Source organism: Labrus bergylta, chromosome 12 (genome assembly GCF_963930695.1).
Source record: "Labrus bergylta chromosome 12, fLabBer1.1, whole genome shotgun sequence".
NCBI lineage: Eukaryota > Metazoa > Chordata > Actinopteri > Labriformes > Labridae > Labrus > Labrus bergylta.
This window is the reverse complement of record NC_089206.1, coordinates 26380237-26400536: the sequence shown is the minus strand read 5'-3', so window position 1 is coordinate 26400536 and position 20300 is coordinate 26380237. Positions and strand designations below refer to the sequence as shown.

The 20300-nt window shown below is 41.0% G+C and overlaps 1 protein-coding gene across 2 annotated transcripts in view; it reads left to right on the top strand.

Annotated features, from left to right (window-relative positions):
• The window catches only part of sema3b (sema domain, immunoglobulin domain (Ig), short basic domain, secreted, (semaphorin) 3B), an 87464-nt gene that overhangs the window by 45231 nt on the left and 21933 nt on the right, over nucleotides 1–20300 (top strand). Inside the window, exons 1-4 of one of the 2 annotated variants that reach the window (XM_020635336.3) lie at nucleotides 5145–5969; nucleotides 13299–13794; nucleotides 17712–17869; nucleotides 19579–19641. In XM_020635336.3, the coding sequence (XP_020490992.2) occupies nucleotides 13602–13794; nucleotides 17712–17869; nucleotides 19579–19641 (414 nt within the window). In that variant the 5' untranslated portion in view covers nucleotides 5145–5969; nucleotides 13299–13601. Of the gene's footprint in view, nucleotides 1–5144; nucleotides 5970–13298; nucleotides 13795–17711; nucleotides 17870–19578; nucleotides 19642–20300 lie in introns of those variants that run through there. The other variant, XM_065961020.1, reaches the window with a different exon arrangement.

Sequence of the window (20300 nt, the reverse complement as noted above, 5' to 3'; positions counted from 1 at the left end):
GTTACAATTCACAATTTCTTAGCATTTTGGGAATATCTCTTTTTTCGGAACAAAGTAAGAGTTGAAAAAAAAGGCATCCTTCCTGAAAAAGTTGAGGTATAAAAACTAAAAGTATGTGAGGGAAACTGAATGACATCATCACAAAAGTACTTGCATAAGTAGTGTTGCCTTAAATAGTAGTACTGTATTAGTTTGGTCATGAGGGCATTACGTCTGATTACACAACAGAAACCACATGACAGAAAACAGTAATAGCCCAATCACTTCATGACAGCAGTGAGCTCAAACCCAGGTTTAGGTTAAGAGTTATTGTACCAATGATTATCTGTGTTTGACCAAACGACACAAGTTTGACATAAATATGTATGTCTAAAGCAAATCTGCAGGATTGAGCCTTAGTAAAGGCCTTCCTGTGAAAAAACTACAAACTGATGTGTTCTTCTCTAATGAAACTGTAAAACCATTGACTGTAAATAAACAATAGACGAAGCTTGAGTGACATCACTCATTGGATTCTGAGGGGCTGTTTTGGAGGACTATCAATGACGGTTGCCATATCGGAAATGTTGACTCCATCAGACTTTGGGTCAACTTATCAACAGTCAAAGAGCCGGAGCCTTAAGCATCCTGACAAACCCTTACAACGCATTCGCTGCTGTTGGATGTCAAGTCCCTAATTATGCATAACTCGTATAATTCATAAAATTTAAAATATTCCTGCTTACATTACATTGGCTTCAAAAATGTTATATGAAATAAATACAAAAAAGCTGTAAATAAGGCTGCATTAGGACGTTGCCCTCTCATATTTTTACATAAACGTAATACACAGCTGTTGAAACGGTTAAAAATAATTAAATACACAGTACATAGCTCACTTATGATATGACCGGTTATATCATTATATTTTCAGCACTCATCCACTTCTATCTTCTCTTTTCTGTTCTGTATCTGTTATTAGAAAACCCACATTTAATATTAAAGAGACCAGGGGACCACAGGGGGGCAACTCCGGACTAAGAGACTCCAGCCTGATTGTGGTCCCACCACAACAGATCTACAGATCCTTTTGGTTCATTGACTCCCAACAAAGCAAAACATCCACTAAGACACTATTAGGAAACTGAGCACTCCTCTGTTTCAGAGGCACAGAGGCTTTAGCTGAGACAAAAGCCTTTGTCAGGATCACAGTGCTTACTCTGCAGCCTGTAGAGACATCAGACTGGTTTATGACAGACAGGTCAGCATGGGGTTGGGCAGTCAGCTGAAATAACAGCACACACACTAACACTCACAAAATATGCAGATACATACACTTTAGCCATAGCTTTAATTATGCATATGTCCATCCGCATGAAAGCGTTTAGAGCACTGAAGGAGAGTCTGCATTGTGCGTTAAAATGCAGGAAAACTTGGAGACAACACACACAATTACAGCAAAGAACCCCCCAATGTGAGACCTGTGACCTCTTTATATGGGACCTTACACTGGGGAAAGTGGTTTCAGGTTTTGTTGTAGTGTGTGTGTGTGTGTCCATCTTTTCTCAACTTGCCCCCTGTCCTTTGGTCTTCATTCCAGTGGCAGGATTGGTGCCGTGCCTGGCAACCCCGCCATAAACTAACACATGTATAAAGGAGTGTAATGGTGGCTTATTGTCAACACTGCAGAACAAGTGTTGTAGATCTTGTGGATTAGAATTGGTCTCATTCGGGGAAAAAACATTATAGAGTCACCAGTCAATAGCTGCTATGTTACCATGGACCACTTAGAGTCATATCAATAGCCTGATCGGAATAAAATGACTTCAAGTAAACACCTTAGTCGGAAAAGACCTGTCTTATGTGGTTGGTTCAGAAAGGTTGAGACGAGTGATGTGCTGTTTGTCATTTTGGTCAATATCCATGGAAACGCTTAATCTGATCATTTCTCTCTGGTTGGTGTCAAATTATTCTTACTGCACCTGTCTGCTCAATGATGCGAAGATGTGAAGTTTCTGCTTTTTCCGGGAGAAGAGCTAAACTTTGTTGCCAACACAACGTTTTTGCTTGAAACATTAAACAGAACTGAGGATTGATGAGTGTCACAAGGGTCAAAAGGATAGAAACATTCAGTTATTCAAACAAGTTCATGAAAAGTTGAACATTGCCAGCAACTACTAAACAGGCAAACAAATGAAATTTTACTGGAAAATCTTGTAGTGTGCTTACTTTGTGGCTAAAAGTCAGAACAGCAAAAGTCCTTTCTGGCCTGCTAGTTTTCAGTGTAACACTCTTATTGATGACTTGTATGAAGATCAATCCTTGTTGCACAGGTCTTACAATGGCGTAGATATAGATGCAGATTAGACTGGTGGGACTTTCACTTTATAAAGGGTCCATGGAAACACTGAAGTTCTGACCTCCATCAGAATGCTTATGAATAGGTTGAAGAAGTATTGCACATTTACACATGGCTTCCTATTGGTGTACAGCTCTGGTTTTACCTCACTGTCACAGTCAACAAGGTCCGCAAAGCAATGTGGGATCTCTGATAGTTGGGGGTGTAAAGTTGGTCTACAGTATTATTTTAAAAGATTAATTTTGTCTATCTACTCGCATTGCTAAATCATTCACACCACCCAGTCCTGTGAGAATATCATTGGAAAACAGAGGCATAGACTAAGCTGCAGGAGTTGTTTGACTAATTGAATAGAGGCTTTCATACTTTTTTGCCCTCGTGAAAATTTGTCATCAAAGGAATAGATTGTAGCTGACTGTTTCTTGTTTTAAATCTGTTTTTTAGAGAATAAAAACAAGCTTTTACTGCCACCTTAGCAATAGTTTCTTATCTCAAAGTCTTTAGTTAAGCCATCACTCTAAGTCTATCTACATGTGAAGTCTAGGTTAAAAAATAAGAAAATTCCAGACATGGCAACCTGGCACATACAGTAGTGACTTTTTAAAATCTGATAAAACACATAAAACACACATACCACCAACTCCTTCCTTACTTTCTGAGCTTTTAACACATTCACATGTGCAGAGGCTCATGAATAGCTGACCCATACTTCAACTTTGCTATGCACAAAGGATGATGTAAACCCTCATGTGTTGTCAATGTATGCCAATTACCCTCGTACTGTATTTACAGTAGCTTATCAGCTTACATGCTGTCCACACCAGCATACAATCACTGATATATCTACAAAATCTCTCATTCTCAGTTTGTATCCTTTTCTCTGTCTGTTTGCATTTGCAGTGATTTAAATCCCAACTGCTCCGTTATCATCATCTTACATCAATATACTTTAAGTCTGAGTTGTTTTTAAGTCTTTTGAGGAAGGTCATGAGTCTTTATGAGTCATGAAACAGAGTCTTAGGACCTAGGTGTAACTGCTGTCAGGCCTCTGTGCAACAATGCTGATCTGGCTTTATCACATGTCATACTGCGCAAGATGGGACCTTTAAAAAATCTTGGTTGCAGTCTTTGCCAGAATACACAATATCTGTTTTGAGGTGTGTTAGATTATGCAAGAAATTCTTAAAGTGCAAAAAATGCAAAAAGGGACACCACATCAGTCATATAGTACAAGATTAAATCAGACTATCTGGAAATTGCAATATTACAGTAAGTGTTGGTTGCATCGAGATAAGCTGTTGATGGCTAATATTTTGCAGTCTTGTGCAAGAAAAGAAGTGCAGATGATGTAATTATTGGGGCAACAAAATACCTTGTTTGGTTTAAAAAAGGTGCAGAAAGCATGATTGATATGTGGCATTCATACTTAGCTCATATATTCATCTTCTCTTGAAACAGATCTGATGTTTTTGTCCACCATTAGTTGGAATTTTAGTCCCATTGTCTGGGGATTTTCCAAATTCCTTCTGTCTCATGTTTCACTTCTAAATTATGAGTTCAGATTTTGGTCCAGATTGGTCTGTATAGTGTTTTGAACAGAGAAGGTAGGCACCCTCACACTGCAGTTTTGGATGCCCATTGGTTTGCCAGATATAAGGCCAATTATTTAGGCAAACCAACAGGTGTTGCGGCAATGGAAGTGGGCAAGCAAACTGGTTCTGATACAACTGATTGTACCCGACCTAAAAAGCCTCTGCATTTTTCTAATAAGCTCCACGACCAGAAAACTAGGATAAGTATTGGAGATGCTTTTGAAAAATGAAGAGAGGTTAGAACGCAGAAAGGTTTCAAGACCAATGCAGAGCTGGCTAAACACTGAAGCTTCCATGTCTGAGACGTGGCAACCTGTGTAGGCATCCACTCTAGGGAGGAGGGGACAGGGAAGACAACTCTCTTTAATGTTTTGAATTTGGACAGCAGTAGCTATTTGAAACTCTACGTGTCAGTTACTGATTGCTCCTAATATACATATAAAAAACACAAATGTAAACAGAGACATTGGAAACACACTTTTTACAGTAATTGGGGTATTTCTTGCAGCAGAGTTTAAAAGCTGACTCTGGCATTTTGTTTTATTACCATGTCGTCTCGGGCCATTATATTCTGAATCATATCGTTCTACATTCCGATGTGGCTTACAGAAATGGGTCACAGCAGAAATCGCATTGTGAGACTTGGGCTTTACAATTCTTACACTGAATTAGACATTCGGTTGGTTATGTTTCAAATCAGCCAAAAACACCTGACAGTGTGACCTTTGGCCTGTGTTTTGGATTGACAGTCAAACAAAACATATATGTTTATTTCATGAGTGTTTACTCTGAGGACGGGCGGACTTCAATGACTTTGTGAATGATCTTCAGTTCTGACCAGAGTCCAAGTCACAGGTCTGCATTGTGAGTGGAGTCTCTGCTGCTTATCGAGCTTTTATGGTCTCAGCAGATGTTGATGATTAAAGTCACTGATTCTTTTGATGGTGTGCAGAGAGGAGAAAGTTTTATTCATATATAATTCAGATATACAATAGCCCACACACATACACACACACACACACACACACACACACACACACACACACACACACACACACACACACACACACACACATACACACAGTGCACATCCCTGCCCCTTTACACTCCCCTCTTCTCACCTCCCACCTTTCCCTCCTCCCTTCAACCCCTCCCTCTCCCTCCCTCCCTCTCTCTCTCTCTCTTTCTCTCTCTCTCCTCTTGAATTAAGTCCATTATTCCTGCCTGCTTTCCCTCTGAGCACTTCCACTCCGCTCAGCTCCAGCGAAAAAACTCTGCATGTGTGTGTGAACTCCTGGCGTGTGTGTGTTAAGAAGACTTTTATGTGTGTGCACAGGGCTGTGTGTTTTTCTAAGTGGAGCTGGAGTGGTGTAGCTGTTCATCAGTGGAGCTGACTGCAGACAGGGGAATACTCAGATCTCACAGCGTTGCTTTTTAAGTCACGCACTGGCTGCTTTTTTGGACTTCTTTAAAGACTTACTGGACTTTTATTTGGACCAAAGCGGGACTCTACTGTTGCTCTCTTTCTGCCCTTCAGGCACCATTCACAATTCTGGAATTAGTCAAGATTTTTTCACAGATTTGTAAAGATCTGTATCTGCCTCATACTTGATATTGTTTTATCTTCAAATTTGTGGACTAACTCATTTTAAGATACAGCATCAAAAGTTTCCACCTGATGATCCTGATGAACTTTTCTGTCCTCTCATTTGATTTAGACATGCACAACTCTAAGAAGAGGGTCTTCTGCAGGCACAAAAGTATGCCCATTGAGTGTGTTTAGGTGTGTGTGTGTGTGTGTGTATAGCACTCTCTATACTCAGGGTATATAATCAGAAGGGTTTGACTCATATGGACTTGTTTGTTTTCCTTTTATTGACATGGAGGGACTATGAGAGTTAAAAAAGGAAAAGTCAGCGCACTAGCTATGGAAACAGTCAGTGCTGTCAGAGGTATGTTTGGCTCAGGTGAACGTTGATCCAGACCCGGAATGTTCTGAACTCTATCGGAATTTGGTCCCCATGGAAACGGATGGACAGGTGAGTTCATTCCACTTGCGGCCCAGTTAAGTTTATGCAGGATCACAGAATATAAGGGTTACATCTGGAAAATGTTTTAAAGTTATTTTCAAGTTTTTTTGTGGCAAAAAAGTTTGTTATTTTTAATTTACAGATAAGTGACACACTTGTGCCAGTGTGTATTTCAACAGTTGGCATACAGTATAAAATAATAACTGCTACTCAGCTTTAAATTTCATGTATTTCTTGGCCTGCTGAGTTTGCGATCCGATCCCGTGCAGCGCTGCTATTTCTGAGCCTTTACAAAACCAGACCTCTTTTTTCAAGTCATGCTGATGACATGTGGCTTCACCCTCAGAGAGCTGCTCTGTTTCTTCTTTAAGGAGAGCAGAGTGAGTTGTCTTCCCTCAGAGAGCTGCTTGGAGCAGCTCCAGTCAGGAGACCAAAGGCCGCTCTGTCAGGTCCTGACTTACTGCTGCTCCAAATGGCTGGCTACCAGCAGGCTGACCTCGCCTTAGTGGCTCCTTCACTGTGTCATTATGGAGTTTGTTACACCACACAACAGGTTTAACGTCGCCTCTAGCAAGTCAGTTTTCCAACAGTGTTGTTTATGTATTCTCTGTAATGTAAAAAGGTTATTCACAAGAACAAAAAAAAAGTCAAATCCAGCCAAGCAGTTTTAGTCATCAGATTTCAAATTCCTCTACTAATCCTTATCAAACTTTGTCAGACAAAAGACTATTAAAACTGATCAAATGATAGCCAGGAGTAAGCAAATCTGGGAAACTTTCCATTTATGATGCAGAGCCAGATGGCTGCGTCCCAGAGACCAGCAGAGCGCCATAGCCTCCCCGGCTCCTTCATTCACCTCGTGTCTTTCAGGAGCTGCCCCGGATCGTCTCGCTTTCTCCCTCTCACTTTGTTCAGCTTAAATCCCATAAAGTCTGCGAGTCACTTTTGGCGCATAGCCGCTTCACTTCTCTGGTTGGGATGTGTGTACAAACTTCCAGATACTCCTGTTACTGGCTTTGTTGCGAGATCATGCAGCAACTGTACTTTTAAGCCTTATTACACATAGAGCCTGCTCTTGAATTCTTTTTGAACCTACATGTGACTGAGATTTTTTACCTCTAGTGTGTCTGTAATTAACTCTTACAACCTCCCTTTCATATTCATTTTTAAATCAGACTTCCCAAATGAACAACTTTGTGATTCATATATATCATAGCTATAACTCAGAGCTGTGTGATCCTACACTTTCCTTTCAGTTTGAGCTGATTTCTTTCTCCCCTGAAAAGATTCTTTTAACTTTAAGATTAGAACAAAAAGCCACTGCTTAGAATCTGTTCTGCAAAAGCATTCCTTAAATCAGTAGCATCATCACAGCTGTCTTTTTAAAAGCCTTGCTACATGCTTGTTGCTTTCTGCCTCCTTTAGAAAGTGTTTGTTAGAATCTGCAGCATGTTGACGTGCGGCCACACTGCCCTGCAGCACCTGCTCTCCCTCTCTCGCTTCTCTCCGCACATTGGAGCCTCTCTGCCCTCATGTGGTTTTTATTCTTGAAATGAAGCAATCAGAGCCGCAAGCCAAGCAAATTTGATCTCAACTGAATCAAAACGTCAACTTATCCAACCTTCTGCATGCTTTCTGCACGTGTGCTTTCATACAGCGCTGCAGTGACGACTATAAGACACATCAAGTCCAAAAAAACATTACAATACATGTTTCATACCCCAAATCTTTTTAACACTGAACTTGTTATCTTACCTCTATAACCTCAACCCTTAAACCAGCCCTGAACTAAATGGATAACCTTGTTGGGATCAAATCAAATTGTCCCCACATGGAGTAAATCTTGACGATTTATTAACTTGATTTAGCTGCAATTGTCTGAATTAGAACACTCAGTGGCAAGAACGTTGCACTTACAATCACAATCGATTTCAGATGCGTTTAATTCTATCAAAATGACTCAGCTCTACAAGAATGTAATCTTTTAACTATTTATTGTGTGGCTACATGGAGCCTTAAACTTAGAGTTGATATCTATAAAGTTAGTTTGGTTTTTGAATTGCTTGGTCCACTCTGGCTCGTCCTTGTCATCCACGCTGTCTCTTTCCTTCTCTCCTCCTCTTCATCACTTTCTTTCTCTTTCCTCTTCCAACGAATCATTCATGATTCCTTATTGTTTTGAAAGCCTCTTCATGGGTTTACAGCAGCATAGAACAATGAGTGACTAAATAAATCATGTGTAATCTATTATTTGAGTCACAGAAAAGTACAGGTTTAGGTCTCAGTTTGTTATTTCCTTCTACCTTTATTTTAGAGACAGGACAGTGGATAGAGTCAGAAATCGGGCAGAGAGAGAGTTAGGAGGGACATGTGGGAAAAGAGCCACAGGTCGGTTTCGAACCTCCACACATGCGGTGCACTCACTAACATTTCCTTCTACCCTTTAAATATTTTAAAAATGCATCAAGGATGATTTTAAGAAGGAGGGCAAATAGCAGATATGTAAATAGTTTTCACCTGGATTGTACATTTGATTTTTTTTCTGTCTATTTGTTTCACAGGAAAATGCTGTGCAACATCAAATATAACTCAAAGAATTTGAATAAATGTGATATTTGTGTTCCTACATGTCCAGTTCTTCATAACCTCTTCATTTCCCTCCTCCTTCTCTTGTCCCCCCGCTCTCTCTCCCACCTATCAGACAAACTGGTTCAAAAGCCACCAGAAACCTGCTGTTTCACTCATTTGCTCTGTAAAGCAGAAGCCCTCCCACCTCCTCACAAACCCATTCTTCCTCTTTCTTCCTCCATCCATTCCTCCCTCCTTTCATTTCTCCGTCGCAGGGAGGCTTAGACGCGTTGGTCGCAGGCCAGGGAAACTCTTTTCTCCCTGCAGGCGAAACAATTGGCTTCTTTCTCTCCCCCCACCCCACCTTTCTCCTCGCTCATTTTCTTCTCCATCGCATTCCCCCTTTTCAGTGGGACGAGGGTGAAGTCCTCTGTAAATTGCTCTGTCCCCTCCTAATTTTCTCTCCCCGCCTCTTCTACATCTTTGTCCTCCATTTCTATTCTCCTACCTTTCTCTGACTTTCCAGTTCTCCTCTCCTCCCTCTCCTCTTTTCCCACAATTTATCTGTGCTATCTCTCTTTTACAAACTTCTAATAATTATCCATCCATTTTTGCTCATTGCCTCTTCCCCAGTTCATCTGTCTGTTCTCCATGTGTCTTTTTAACCCCCCTTTCTTCTATGCCTAATTATCTATTCATCTCTTCTGCTTCTTTGTATTTCCACCCTTTTAAATCTATAATTCCCTCCATTTTCTCTCTCTCTCTGTCTCTCACTCACTCATTTAACCCTTTGTTTGCCTCCTTCTTTTCCCAAGTGCCTTTTAATCCTCCTTGCCCCTCAGTCATGCATCCTTTCCTCTCCAACTATCTCTCCTACTCATAGCTCTATTCTTGAAGTTTTTTGTCATCCCACTTTCTTCCAATCCTTGTCTCCTTGTTTCCTCCCTCTGTTGCCTCCTCCCTTTATGTCCCCTCTAACCTGTGGTAGTGGAGGTCGACAGGTTAAACTGCCGATATCCATTCATTTTGTATTATGTACTGTAAAGTATGAGGTTGCACTCTAACCTCGCTCTGAACAGCGTGTCTCACCCTGGAGGAGGGCCGCTTTGTCTACCCCGCTCTATTTAGGCTGGTTTTTGACAGTATGGCTCACCCCCCACCACCACACACACACACACACACACACACACACACACACACACACACACACACACACTCTAAAGAATATCCCTCTCTGTCTTTATTTTTAATCCACTCCCTCTTGGCATGCCGCTGCTCTGTGTCTATTGAAGCTGAACTGAATGCAAGTGTCAGCGGGCCCAATGGCTTTTTTATTAAGATGCATTATGGAGCATACAAGGAGTTTGTGTATTTGTGTGTGTGTTTGTGTGTTAGCAGATCTAAGTGCTGAGAAGCAGAGGTTTGTAGATGAGTATATGTGCTCCTGCACACGCTCAGGGCTCTGACATGAGACAAGGATGTGCAAAGAACAATAATGCTCTCCTATGCTCATAATTGGGAAGACACACACACGCTTTCAGAGACGCACTCACACAAGGCTCAGGGAGACCGGAGGGAACAATAGGACCTGCCGCTCCTTTTATAGCAGCCGGCAAGAGTGTAAGGGCTTCAGTGCGGCCCCTGTCACTCCCACGGACTGTGACGTGTGTGTGTATGTGTGTGTGTGTGTGTGTGTGTGTGTGTGTGTGTGTGTGTGTATGTGTGTGTGTGTGAGTGTGTGTGTGTGTGTGTGTGTGTGTGTGTGTGTGTGTGTGTGTGTGTGTGTGTGTGTGTGTGTGTGTGTGTGTGTGTGTGGGTGTGTGTGTGTGTGTGTGTGTGTGTGTGTCTGTTAGAGAGCTGCAGCTAAGGAGAGTGCTGACGTCCTTCTGCCTGAAATACTGCAGCATCTTTGCAGCTCAGTGCAGAAACCTTGAGCACACACACAAACACTAACACTGCCTTGCCCTCTGCCTCACACACACACACTTAAACACACACATTTTTAATGAATAATATATCCAAAATAACTTACTGATGCAAGCAGAAGTTTGATTTTTTTTTTCCAGCTTCACACCTGAACTCTGCAGACCAGAACTGTAAAAGTATCCCAGACAATCCCCCCCCCCCCCCTTTACAAAACAACTCTTTGTGCACATTTGAAACACTGAGTTGCATGTGCGCTTTTGTCCATTCATGAGTGTGTGTGCATGTGTGTGTGAGTGTGTTTACATACTGCAGGGTATGTGGGAGTTTATGTTCCTGTTCGGCTCTGTCCTGTTGTGTTGTGGCCTGGGAGCTGTGAGCTTATGAGAGCTCTCCTGTCTCCACGCCTCAATAGCTCCATTATTCATAAAACTCAGTGCCAACAGCCTTGACAAGCCTGTGTGTGTGTGTGTGTGCATATATGTGTGTGTGTGTGTGTGTGTGTGTGTGTGTGTGTGTGTGTGTGTGTTCATGTGCATGTGTGTGTACGTATGTGTGTATGTGGTGAGAGTTTCGATCTAGACTCTCATCAAAGTATTTCAAAATGCATATAAGTTTGTGCTTGAAAGTGACTGATGCAGATAGGCTCTCACCAATAGAATTAAAATAGATGCTTTAAATAGACAGAATTGGTTTTGGGGGGGTTATTTGAAAATGCTTGATGCTTGAAGATAGTAGAAACGATTACAGTGAGACAGTTAAAAAAACAACTCGCTCCACTCATCCTCAGTGACCATAGACAACAGAACAAGAGGTTTCTGTTACCAATCTCTAATTCAAGTCAATAAATCCAGAGGACATCAATCAAACATGTCAGTTTCTTTACTTGGATATTTTTGGTGTGCAAAATGTATCATAACTCTAGATATACAACATGCACTTTTATCAGAAAAAGCTCTCTATTTCACCCTAAGGAGTCACCTGTAAGGACGTTTGAACCATAGGCCGTCAATATTAATGGACGAAACCTGAGTGATGTCAACCCTCTGTTACTGCAGGGGGCTTCAGAAGCTTATCTGTGGCCGTCACCATGCTGGAAATCCGGTCTCAGCTTAACTTTCAGTCAACCTAACGACAGGAGATGAGGCGGGTTTTAAGCCTCCTGACATACTGTCACATTGCGCCTGCCTGTCAATCAGGTCAGCTGCGCGCTTAACTATGGATATAAATGGGCATTTTTGAATGTGGTGTATACAGTATGTGACTTATAGGTCTCCTGGAGCTCCTTGATGAACTGTAGGACTTCTGCATTAGCTTCACTTTTTCAACACCATAGGTTGCCGCTTGGTTGGAACACTTGCTTGTGATTATAAAATTCAGAAATGAAACCTGGGTGCAGCCCAAGTATGGCTGCATGATTTCTGAAACATCTACAGTAGTACTGCACAGCTGGACAAATCTAGGCTAAAAATCAGGTCCAGGAATAATGTTTTGATTACATTTGAGCCTGTGCATGTACAATATTAAGGCTGAAGTTGGGTCATGTTTTCCACTGTTTTCTTTTTAAGCTTTCAAGTATTAAAGAAGGCAATAACTGTCACTTTATGTCTGATAGATTCAATACAGTAATCAGCAGAGTGGAGCCTCTGAGACACAAAAGCTGTTTCTCTGCAGAGAGACAGATAAAGGACAGTGATAGAGGTAATCGTTAGGAGGAAGACAAAAAGAAAGGATTGAAAGGAGGAAAAGCAGACTGGCGGCCTGTCACCGACTGAGTGCCAACTGTGAGGTGTAATGTAATAAAGGGGACTGTTTCCACTGAAAGGCTTTATTGTTGCAGCTGACCGCAGAGTCTAAAGTCCTGAAAGAGAGGTGTGTGTGTCAGGCACACTCTTTACTACACAGCACTCATATAGATGTAGGCTTACAAACCGGTGACCTCATTCCGGCTCCTGCTGTGGTTTAGCTGTGGTTTACGGCAACACGCTCGCCACCCGGGCACAAAGTTATTGGGTACTTCTCCCGAACAATAACACGTCTGTCACTTTAAATTTGACCCAATTGCAAAGCTAACTTTTATAGACATCCCTTTTTTTGTTTCAGTGAACAGCAAGTCCCCAAACACTCATTTAACCAAACTACTATAATCTCATTTCTCACTTTTGTGAAGCTCTAAATAACTTCCAATTTCATTTATCTGCTGCTTTCTAATTCAATTTGACACCAAATCTGGTTACAAAAAAGCTTTGTGTTGTTTGGATTCTCTCACAAGTGACTTTCTGTTGAGCACCAATGCACTCACCCATTCATACATCCATCAGCGTCACTGTCGGCTCATTAGTCCTCACTATGAAGAGATTCTGGTGCCAGTGTGGAGAGGGCGAGAGACAGCCTGAGCAAGCCAGAGAGAGAGAGAGAGAGAGAAAGGGGGAAGCCACTCTGAGTTGGCAGGACTGCTAACACACACAGAGACTGTGCTTGGCTTGGCAGTGGGCATATCTCTATCGCACACAAACAGACTTCATCACTGTAGTCTGTGTGTGTGTTTGTGTATTTGTGTGTGTGTGTGTGTTTGTGTGTGAGTTTTGGACTCAGTTTCGTGTCCTACTGTAATGTGAAGAGATTATAGTGTTGTTGTTATAATGGAGGCTGGCATTAACACAGCCTGGCAGGGGGATCCATCTGACTCTTACTAAATATACCTCAGACACCAGTGTTTCTGTGTGTGTGTGTGTGTGTGTACATGTGTGTGGGTTCCTTTGTGTGCAGTGGCATCACTAGCAAAAGTGCACTTATGCAATTAGTGTCCATTTTCTAAATCCTCTCCCTTTCTGTCTCTATTTTTAGGTCCCTATGCCCATGTGTGAGCTTTGTGTCCCATCTCGGATGTAAGAGGTAAACTGAAACAGAGCTCTTCAGCACCAAGAAGGACGACACAGAGATTACAACGAAAATTAAGAACCAGAAAGGAGATTCTAACGCTTCCAAAGGCTAACAACAAGAGGGAAGATCTGTGTTGGGTTTGCAAAGCTGAGCTGAGCCCAAACCAGTCCAAGCTGAATATTTGGCATAACTGCTCCGTGGAATCTAAGTTAGCCTGAGAAAACGGAAATTTTCTACATCAGCTTTCGAAAGGAAAGTGTTGCCAAGATGATGACCATGATGATGATGATGGCGGCCATGATGGTCACCTGCAGCTCTCTGTTCCTGCTGGGTCTGGCTGCCGCTCACGCCTCCTCCAGCACAACGTCTCGCACTTCCACATCACCCTCCGCTCCCTCTTCTTCTGCTTCCTCCTCCTCCTCTTCATCCTCCTCACCGCGCATGAAGCTCTCATACAAAGGTAAGAACAAAAGCTTTGTGGAAGAAAGTTAAATGGGTTAACTTTTCTCTGGTGTGTTGTGGTTTCTTCATGTAAGTTTTCATGTGTGAGTTTTTGTCTTTTTTCATGACTTGATGCATTTTTTTTTTTTTTAATTCTCTGAAATCATCCACTCGCACTTTGTGTGTGTCATGTGAGTTTCTGCCACATCCTTTGCAGAGTAATTGCTTCTGATCAGTAGCCAGCACTAATTTGTGGTTGCTGTTACTATACACAAACAGCACACACACAGTTTAAACACACTGCGGCGGCTTTTTGTGTTTCATATCCAGCTTTGTAAGTTAGAAGCCGGCAGCTCAATGCCCTGCACAACCACAGAAACCAGGGACGTGTTCTATCATTGAAAGCCAGCAATTACAGCCTGAACTAAGGACTCACCAAGGACGTGATACTCGCCGAAGGCCGTCTGCCCAGCAGAGATATGTGCTCTCTTTAATTTAGGCTGAAGGTAACATGAAGCATATGGTTCAGGTTGGGAAGAGAGCAGAATATCTTAGTTTTAGATGGCACATGGGGGACTAAAAGAGATTCTCATGAATCACTGAAACACCTGATTTGATTTAGTTTGCAGGTCGGCAGGATCATACAAACTGCAGTATTCAATGCAGCAAATAAATGGGTTAACTGTGGACTCATTTTTATTTCTCATATAGCCTGCGATAGGGGGCAATCATTTTCAAGCAGGTGGCCACTGAATGGACAATATTGTAGATATTCAAGTCATATTAACTTTTTACTTACAGTGTCCTCCCTTGAGCTGCACTGCTACACTCAGTTGTTCTTCCAGTCTTGTGAGCATTTTAAAATAACATGATAATCATGGGAACAGAATTATGTAAGAATACATAAAATGTACTAACCAACCATTAGGGCTGCATCAAACATAAACCTTACATGCTAAATTTTACATGTAAAGTGTCCCCATGTCAGTAACTCAAATGTTTTTACATTTCAACTTCTAACTTGCTAACTTGCTCAGCACAGTATCATTCAAAAATATTTTTCTTCATGATGCACCATAAATGATAGTTTACTCAGCAGTTTTAGACTGTTTTCTTTGTGGCAGGTGGCAAGGAAATACTAAAAATGCTACGCTTTACATTTTCCAAGTCCATGTCCACATGTCAATATACCTTGTGATTGACTGGCAACTGGTTAAGTGTGTAACCTGCTTCTCGCCCAATGACAGCTGGGATGTGCTCCAGTGACATTGATAATTGGATGGATATATGGATGGATGGATGGACATGTCAACATTAAAAAGTTTCGGACATTCTTACTTGCTGACACAAGTTCATCAACATGTTACTAAAGAACATTTTGTCCTGCGTCCAACTAGTGATGTTCCTAGACGACTGATTTCCTAGTTGGTTCAATGGCAATTGAAAATCAAGTTAAACAGCCAAAATTGAGCAAAATGAATTTAACTTGTGTGTGGCTAACGTTAGCAGTGCAGGCCTTTTCTCTTCCCTGCAAGTTTACATCCACGTCTGTGATAAATGTGATTAAACTTTGGTCATTATGCAAGTTTATATCTGACACAGCCTACATACATTTTAATCTCAAGACCAGAATACTGCCAAACCACGCTGCACGGACGAGATGCTATCCCTCACTGTGCTTGTTTACATTGGGGTAGTAGGGTAGGGAGAGCAGACCCATTAGCTTCAGGTACAGCCAGTCTATGGCTACAACCCCAGCTAGTGGCAGGTGACTGCGCAGCAGTTGGAGCATTGTGAGCAAAAATATTAATAATTTGTTAAACCGACTAGTAAGTCTGTTGCCCTCTAGCTAGGGTGATGAGCTTTTACCGTTTAATCAAACACGCAGCACACTACATCCAACACATTGACAAGTTAATTTCAGGAAGAGAAATAGAGAACTGTGCTTGACGAATATGGGTCTGAGTTAGTATAAGGGGCCGTAGACAGATGATTGGCTGTATTGATTGAAGCCACACTCAACTTTTTTGGACCACTAGCAGTATAAGATAGGGCTTATTTATTTGTTTGTATTTGGAAGTACATTTGGTTTGCGTGAGTCAACAAGACTTCCATCTTCACACACATTTAAGAAACACAAGATAAAGTAAATGAAATGTTTTTTTCTACAGCAACTCTGCCATGTTAATTCAACTATTTCTGCAGCCTTCACTCAGATGAAGAAAGCTATTTTTATACTTCTTATACCACTACTGAAGATCTAAGAATAGCACAGTTTATTTTTTCTCCATACAGCCACACAGTACAATGAGAGCGGCTGTGGACTAACCCATTACTTATGTCAGGCACTTATATAATGGATACATGTGAAGAAATGGATACTATAATACAGCAAGTACTATAACTGTCTTTTTCACATAACACATTTACTGAAAGTGGCACAAACATATAAAACATTAGTAGTAGACCTAATGTCCTGATGTCATGCAGGCGGCTGTTTGGTGGCGTCAGAGTCTTATTTAAAGTTATAAATTGTCATTAGAACAACAGCAGACTAATAAAGCCATTGTAATGTTTGCGCCAAGAGTGCCTTGGTCTTGCTCTCTAAAGCTCTTCAGCGGGGGAGGTTTCAGTCCCTTTATTTCTTAAAAACACAGTTTTCCAATGGCTTTGGATAACTATTATAGCCTTACTTAAATAAAACAAGCTTGATTTTCCTCAGCATGTTTCCCCCAGGATTTGTTCTTGCCAGTTTGGAAACTACAAAGACACTCCATTTCTTTTTTCCATTGACAGCAAATGGTGCTGTTACATTCAGAGGATTTTGTCCTTCCTGTTGACAAGACGCTAGATTTAAGGCTCAGAAATGTGGATACTGATATAAAGTGGTAATCTTCCTTATCAACCACATGATATCTGGCCTGTGGCCAACCGACTTATTCAGATCTGAAGACTCAGATGACCTGAGGCCCTTTTGGGTCATTTTTTAGTGTTACTTGTTTTCCTCAAGACTTCCTTAAAAAAAGAATAAGCACACATATAATGGCAATGAACAAAGTGCTTTCTCTGTTTTGGCACCTCATTGCGTTTTAAAGAGGCTTGTGAGAGTGTCCATGGGGTTATGCAACAGGAAGAGAGCACATTTAGGGCTTTTAACCCAACATAAGAAGACAGATTTAGTTGAAAACCTACAATGAAAGGTCAAACAGCTCATTTTATGTTTCATAAAGGCCTAGTCCACAAGTTTTTTTAAAAAACAGAGGTTTTCCTCCTCTGTTTAAAAAAAATAATAATTCTGTCTACCCACGTTCTGAAAAACATCTTTGTCCCTATGCAAACACAAAAAAACAACTGACGGTTGACATGCGCAAGCCATGTCAAAAAACAATTTATTTAATAAAATGTTCTTGTAATTCCTCAGAAAGTTGGAGTGTTGTAAGAAGCAGCAGTGACCTTCGTAGTCCATTCAGGTGTCTCTGTTCATCAAAATAGAGGGAAAACTGCGTTTTCAAAGTACCCGCCTACGTAGCTGAGAAATCCTGGAGAGACTCATTCAAAAGTGTCATATGCATGTCGATATAACGGAAACAAACACCTGCGATGTGAAATCTGTGAGGGACTATAAATAGAAAAGAAAATATCTTCTTTGGACAGAATATAATGGCGACTATAATGGTATAAAATTGAGACACAAGGTTTTTGTCATAGTATGTTGTTTTCTTTCCACTCCAGCTCACAGTTTTTCCAATCCAGGATAATGTCTTAACCCAATCTTAAAACCAGGATACAACGTTTAACATGTGCAACACATAAGCAGTATACTTAAACACCGAATCATGACAAAGATACTAACCCACCAACACTTACTTGGAGCAACATTTAGCTAGAGAAATCTAGGTGTGGCTCGTCTATAATCGGATATTTGTGTGATTTCAGAGTTGCAGCAGTTCCACGGAGTGCGGCGGTTCGAGCTGGAGCGTTCCTGTTGCTTCAGCGCTCTGCTATTGGATGAAGAGAGAGGCCGTCTCTTCGTTGGAGCTAAGAACTTCCTGCTGTCGCTGTCATTGGATAACATCGCAAAGCAGGAGCACAAGGTTGGTAAAAACCCAAAGGGCAAAAAGTCAGTTAAAAAAAACATAATATAACGCAATGAAACCGCTTTTGTTTGGCAGAGATAATACACGTTAATATTATTAAACTTTTATTGTCCCACAGCAAAATAAAAGGTCTTTTGATCAAGCTTAATGAGTCAGACTTGACTTCTGAGGTTTCAAACATTCTTCAATTTGTTATTGAAAAAAGACACGCAGCTTACGAGAATCTTAAACACATTGCAGACCTTTTAGACAATGTGGGATGAATCAAAAATTATATCACAGCGTAATGACTTAGGGGACTAGTTCTGGTAGATGTATGACCGTAATGGAGAGTATTACTCAATTAGCAACCTTGTGAATTTGATTTCTCTGCTTGTGTTATTTTTAAACTACATCAATGAGATCGTTCTGGCAAATGATGAAAATGAGGAAGTGTTTTTTATTTTATTTTAACTAGTGTCACGTTGTCTTGATTTTAAATAATTATTTATTACTGTCAGGCCACACATGCATGCTTTATGAGTTAGTTTTCATGTGGACCAAAATATACAAAGAACAAAATAGTCACAAGTGTTGACGCATGGTATCAAGATGCCCCTTGTAAAAAAGACTGACTTTTTTCTTGCACATGTGTGACCAGTAAAGTGAGCCTTTCACATGTATGAAGAGAAGATAGAAAAATGTGGAATTAATCGGGAAAGGTATAAAAATCAAAGAGATGGATGGAGATAAAAAGGAGGCATCCAACCAAAGAACATTATGATTGATATCAGAAACATATACCTTGAAGTGAAGGTTTTTTAGTTTCGGACGCTTATGTTTGACTTTACAGATGCCCAAACTGGAGAATAACACACTAAACATTCATTGACAATAACAAACTCAAATACTTGGAGACAACAACAACAAAAACTGCCTCCTGCAAATATCTGTTCACAGCTGTATTTGGGTAAATGACAGGCTTTGTGAGCTAGATCTAAAGCCTCCGTTGGTGTAAGTATTATGGGCGAGTTTGATTTATGACTTGGGTGTGCAGATGCAGCATAGCTGCATAGTTTTTCATTGTCCTGGGGTCCTCCTCTTTTAAAATAAAAAGGATGTAAGGACAGAGAAGAGAAGAAAGAAGCAGATGGGAGGGGGCGGGAGCAAAAGAAGAAAAGTGAAGATTGACACGATGCATGAGGCTGGAAGGAAGTTTGATGAAAACCTTCATTGAAACAGACCTCTGGGTTCGTTTGAGGTGCTTCTTGCTCAAGTGCTTATTACTAATAGAGAAGGGACCAACATGTTTTTGCTTTTAAAGGTAGAGCAAGTAGCATTTTAAAAAATATAGTCTTGCACAAAAATAATGCAGCTTGGGTTGAAGCGCGACGCAGAGCTGGACTGCTTTCTGTTATACAGGCAAGTGCCAAACACCATCGGTTAGCTTGCGCTGCTGCCTTGCTAAATTATTGGCTTCTCCATTACAACAAATGGAAAACTCTCAGGTAGCTTGCAGTACAAGCAGAAAACTAACAAATAAAGTCCTGCAGTTGGCAAACACTGCTGGTGGTGATGAGCCCAGGAGGAGGGGCCAAACCAACAATCCCACTCTACCTTTAAGTGTCTAAAAATGGCATCAACCAGACTTATGCTGCTAAATAAATCAATGAATGGACGAATAAATGGAGATTTGGGATAATGTGCCTTTGCATGTTGTGTTTCAGATCTACTGGCCTGCTCCTGTCGATTGGAGGGAGGAGTGCAACTGGGCTGGAAAGGATATCACTGTAAGTCTAATTTTACCACGTTATTATACTTTGTCTTACCTTTTCTTCTCTTATTTCCATTTTACTAAATGAACAAATACATCTCCACTCATGCTTAAAATACTTTTTTGTAAAGAAGTAATGCAGATCAACATTTCCAGATGTTGAGTAATAAAAAAAAACAACCTTTCAATTAGGTCAATGTGTTCTTATTAGCTGACAAGCCTAATAACCAATTACATAATCCATTTGAAGATCACTCCTCATGAGTCTCCAGACACTCACAGTTAAATGAAAGGGTATGAGGAGCTCCTCGTGGAGGAGGTAACGCTCCAGTCCTACGCAGCACAACACAATGCTACCTTTTAATCCACTGCAGTCATGGGAGTCGTCACAAGACACAAAACACTGCGTTTAAACAGCTCAACATGTAATAAAAAGGTGCAACACTCCCACTTTGGACCTGCCCTGTGGTGAGATCACTTCCTCACAATGTGTTTGTTTTAAACCCCACCACATTGAGATCTGCCCAGCCTGTGGGTTTCTCCACAACAGTTCATCGATCAGGGCTTCGGTGTGTTTTCATGTGGCATCTTGCAAAGACAAATTTCCTAAGTGGTATTTTAATGAGAGGCCTGCACTTAGTTAAGGCATTAGATAAACCTAATTAGCACAGCTTG